At 34.0% G+C, this 5,119-nt stretch overlaps 1 protein-coding gene across 3 annotated transcripts in view; it reads left to right on the top strand.

The window, feature by feature from the left end:
• LOC106869896 (mediator of RNA polymerase II transcription subunit 1) overlaps positions 1-5,119 on the top strand; it is a 207,940-nt gene that overhangs the window by 192,594 nt on the left and 10,227 nt on the right. For all 3 annotated transcript variants that reach the window (XM_052970566.1, XM_052970567.1, XM_052970565.1), the window contains 2 exons: positions 1,505-1,583; positions 2,409-2,596. In XM_052970566.1, the coding sequence (XP_052826526.1) occupies positions 1,505-1,583; positions 2,409-2,596 (267 nt within the window). The remainder of the gene's footprint in view (positions 1-1,504; positions 1,584-2,408; positions 2,597-5,119) is intronic.

Genomic DNA, 5,119 nt, shown 5'->3' with positions numbered 1-5,119 from the left:
AATGAGAAGTGAAGAATTAAGAGTAATTATAACAAACAATGGATTAAATACAACTATTTCTTTGCTTGGAGCATTACTCTCTTACTTACTTCCTTTACATTTCATGACATTTTACCTCATAACATTTTGCTACTAATTTTTGTTGAATGTGACTAATGATTCTGAATTCCTCATGCATTTTTCTATCATTTCTATCATTTATGTTAATTGAAAATGAACACCTGCCTTGTTGCCCACCTTCAGGTCTCAAACTATTTATGCCAAAGTGTAGCTGAGGAGGTGTCTTCTTTAAAACTGTTAACAGTTTGCAATTTAGTTGAGAACTGAATTTGTGGTGAAGCTTGCAAGCTGCTGCGATTGACGAAATGGTGGACTTAAAAATATATTCAACCACTACCGTGGTTCAATGATATCTTGATACTTGAATATGTTTATATCCACAAGAAGGTGTATATTAGATGTCTTAAAAAAATCTTCCCCTGCCATAGTGTGAACTTAAAAGAGTTAATAAACTTTTTAAACTTTTACCTTATAAGATCTATCCTTATTAACTTTATTTTAAATATGATTTTTCTTTCTATAATTCACAAATTGAGTGCCATTTTCACTGTTATTGCTTTTCTGAGGTTTTTGCTCCAAGTTAGCTCTGATAGAGCAGATCTATGAACAAAGGCCCTCTTGCTATGACCATTCCATCTCTTTATTTTGGACTAGATTATCCAATATATTTTAATTTTAAGAGATGGTAGGGTGTGTTTTGAAATCTGGTTGGATCATTATAGAGCAAAATTATTTCAATTTTACTGTAGATGTTTTAGAATTTATATTAATTTCATTTTTTTTCTTTCTTTTTTTTCTTTTTTTTCTTCCATATTCTAGCATGACAGTAAAGATTGAATATTATATTAATTTTTATATATGAGCTTCAGCATATGAAAATAGAATATTTGGACATGCTTTGATTTACATGTTTCAATAGTTATGATCAGGTTTAGTGAAGTTTAACATGTGCAAATACAGACAAATGGAACAAAATGATGCTGCTGAACCTATACAATATCATTATTGGAGATTTTTAACCCTTTAACTGCAAAATTAAATTTCATGCTTATTCTAGTAATGATGTTAAATATCTACCAAAAAATACAATTGGTATTTTCGGCAAGTCACATTTTCTAGGTAGACTTAACTTATTTGAACAAAAAATAGGTTGGTGTATAAAGCTGTTTTCCACAGTTAAGAGTAATGAAATTTTGGGTGGATATATCTGATTTCTACTGTTAAAGAGTTAAATGTTTTCTTCAGAGATAGGTAATAAGACATGATTTCTTCTCTAAATTCAAAGAATTTGCCTATAATTATGTTTATTTTTCAGGGATTTATACGGTCTCATATTTTATAGATATATTTAGCCTTTATGCTATTTCACTTTATACCTGTTCTGTAGTTAAAATTAAGATATTAAAAAAAAAAATTCTCAACTTTAATTTGGAATTTCTTGTAGGACAAACGTCACCAATCAGATGCAGTGGATCGTCCCCAGTTACAGAGGTGGTTGGACACCTTACAGAAAGCAATGAAAGGTAACCTACTTTAAATTATATTACTTTCTTGTCTTTTACAGCTGCTAATTTCATATTGTTAGAAAATAAATTCACTTCTATTCTTTAATATATTTACTAACTTGTATATTAACATCATTGTTAAATATTTGTCTTTTTACACTAGAAATGTTTTATTGGAATTTCAAAATAGCACAACTCCAGCCACCATCATGTTAGCGAAACTCTGTTATAAGTCTTAAGCAACCAGTACTTCACCAATCTTTTGTCTATCTAATGGTACTTTTCTGCATCTACTTAGAGAACTTTTTCATCTATGTACCTGTACCATTGTAACTGATTCTCCTGCTCATATTGGCGAATGTTTTCACTATATGGTAATTTTCTCGAAGAAGTTATATGTATGTTTATATATATTTGTATATATGTGTGTGTGTACAAGTATATGTATGTATGTGTACAAGTATGTGTATACACGTGTATATGTGTATCTTGTCTGTTCTTTAGCAAAGCATTACTGATGGTGACATTCTTTGTTGACAGTAGGACTGGCTACTTTGTGCTTTCAATAAAGAAAGTTTATATTTGATATACATGTCAGTTTTGGCAGTAAAAGGAGCATCTGTACACAAGAAAATCATGCTGTAAATAACATTTTTGTTCAAACTCATGCTAGCATGGACAAAAATACACAGATGATTTTGTATTAGTTGACCTATCTTGCCAAGCATCTTTGTTTCTACCTTCCTTTTTTTACTCGAGGTAATCTAAAAATTGTTTTTGCTATTTTGTATATGTTCTTAAAGTTTACTCTGTAATTATATGTTGTTTAATTATATATTGTAGTGCTTTCTCAGTTAAATCTTGTGGAACAATTGGAAGCGGTTGCCAGACAAGTTGGATTAAGTTTTACTCCACCCAGTGGACCTGAATCACAGTTGTTTGTTGGTTCTGATATGTTTTATATCCAAGTAGCAATGGACAAAACTGGCATGGCTAAGGATGTTAAGATAGCTCACCAAGGAGAACCAAAAGTAAGTGTGTTTTTGTGTGTGTGTGTGTCCCATTTCTTTTTCTCAAAAATAATAATATTCATTTATAGATTCTAATTGTTTTGTTATATATAATCAGAATGGATAGAAAATATCAATGATTTCTGGAAAAAGTTAAAATTGTATTAATAATGCAACACTTGAAATGTTCATGTGATTTTTTTTCTTTTTAGTATATAAAAAGTAATTACTTCATGGAATGTATGTGAGCAATTTTTGTGGCTATTATTTGAAGAGCATAGCCTCTTTTTATGAATTCTCATTGTATATGTTAGAAAATAGGTGCAGCTAGTGTAAAGACTGAGAGTATCCACAGAAAGAGAAGAATCAGATTCTTAAAAATAAGTGTTATTGTGTGTTTGTGTGTGTTTCTTCAATGAAATCATTTTGTTTATGGCAAACTTGTATCCTTTTGCATATAATATCACATTTCATTATAGATACAGAAGTAGTATTATGTGTGACAATATGATGTGCTGTGACATGGCAAGAATAAGCAACATAATTCATAAAACGTTTTCTGTTTCATTTGCCTTTGAATGAAATGATAGTTTGGTCTATTGATAATTTTTTTACAACAGTATTTTTATCAAAGTTGCTGTCAATATTATCTTGGATAACTATTGCATTCTCCTCAGTATTTGTATGTACAAACCTTTCATGCTTTGATTTTATTCTGGAAATAAATTTGATTCAATTATTGGGGAGTAGGGGAATAAATGTTTTAAGAATTATCCAGATAACATATATTTTGAGAAATGATAACTCTGATTTATGTAATCAATAAAATTAATGAAGCTAATGATGTAGCTTCATAAGAATATGAAAGGGGAATGATGGATGGTTAGAGATAGGAATAGAGGTGAATGCAGTGTATGTTGAGTACAGGTGGAGGTGTGATCACTGGTGAATTTCAGTTTGGAGGAAGGTAAAGGAAAATAGGGTAGAGCAAGGGGGAAGGGAGGTGAAGAGCAACATAATAAAACTGTAGATGAGATGATGTGAAGTGTGGGTGAGTGACAAACTGCACAGTGAAAGAGACAGAGGTCAGAGGCATATATTATTACTGGCACTCTGTCGGTTACAATGACAAGGGTTCCATTTGATCCAATCAACGGAACAGCCTGCTCTTTAAATTAACATGCATGTGGCAGAGCACTCCACAGATATGTGTACCTTTAATGTAGTTCTCAGGGAGATTCAGCATGACACAGTGTGCCGTGGTTGGCTCTTTGAAATATGGGTACAACTCATTTTTGCCGGCTGAATGGACTGGAGCCACATGAAATAAAGTGTCTTGCTCAAGGACACAATGCATTCCCGGGAATTGAACTCAACCATACGATCATGAGGCAAATACCCTAACCACTAAGTCATGTGCCTTCATCCAGAGGCATATAGGGGTAAATATAGTGTGTGAAAAAAAGAAAAAAGTGAGTAGCATCAATGGCGCATATGAAGTGTTGAGGGGAATGAAGCATTCGATGAAAACATAAGTGGTAAATAATGATGTTCGAAGTACAGGATGAGTAGCACAGGAAGTAGTCTCAAGGAGAGGGATAACTAATAGAACAAAAGTGGGTATGAAATATGAGCAACTCTGCTTTCATATAATTATGGTGCTGTAGTTAGAGGAGTGAATGAAGGATGGGTATTATGAAGATGAGTGCAGACACAATAATATTCTTTTGGCACATCATTTTGCTGAGATGGACAGGTTTTCTTCAGCATAGCAAATTGATGTTCATCTCAGTTAGGCTCAGCAACTTGAGATGGGACTTTACAACTTGTCCCAAGTTTTCCTACAAATATATATACATATCGAAAAAGAGAGCCACACATACACACATTCAAGTTTGGCAATCCAAAGTTGCATGGAACCGAATCAAACTGTTTTAAATAATATATATATGTATATATGAATACTGGTAACATGGAATCCAGTACAACCTGTTGCATGGTCTGGTTGTCAGTGACTAAATGGGACCCCCACCAGGTTACCCTGGTGAGGGGGTTTGCTAGAAACCCAACAGGTTTAAAAACAAGACCTGGTGAAAGGTCAGATGAACCTAGTGCAGGCTCAACGGCTATCTAGCAATAGCGCAGGTATACAGAAATTCCGGGATGGTGTCTAGTGTGCTGGAAGACCACTGGGAGGGAGGCACTCCTCAGCTTCTGTTGAAGTATGTCTCTTAGAAGAAGGTCACTGTGATATAAAACCAGATATGCAGGGAATGACATTGGACATTTTGGGATCTTTGGTTTGTGCTAGAGATCATGGCACATCCCAGACGTCTTGCTCTGGCTTGTCTCTGGATAATGTCAGTAGAGTGGAGAGGGTCTATGAGGTATCGTATGGGACCTAAAATTCTGAACAGGCATTGCTGAACTCTGCTCGATATGAGCTGCTTCCCCCCCCCCCACCTATATCCTAGAGTGCGCAATGTTCTTGAAGGTCAGCAATGGTCTTCCTTGGTCATGAGTGTACGGCCACCATGTATGAAT

Source organism: Octopus bimaculoides, chromosome 9 (genome assembly GCF_001194135.2).
Source record: "Octopus bimaculoides isolate UCB-OBI-ISO-001 chromosome 9, ASM119413v2, whole genome shotgun sequence".
NCBI lineage: Eukaryota > Metazoa > Mollusca > Cephalopoda > Octopoda > Octopodidae > Octopus > Octopus bimaculoides.
This window is presented reverse-complemented; position numbering and strand designations above follow the sequence as displayed.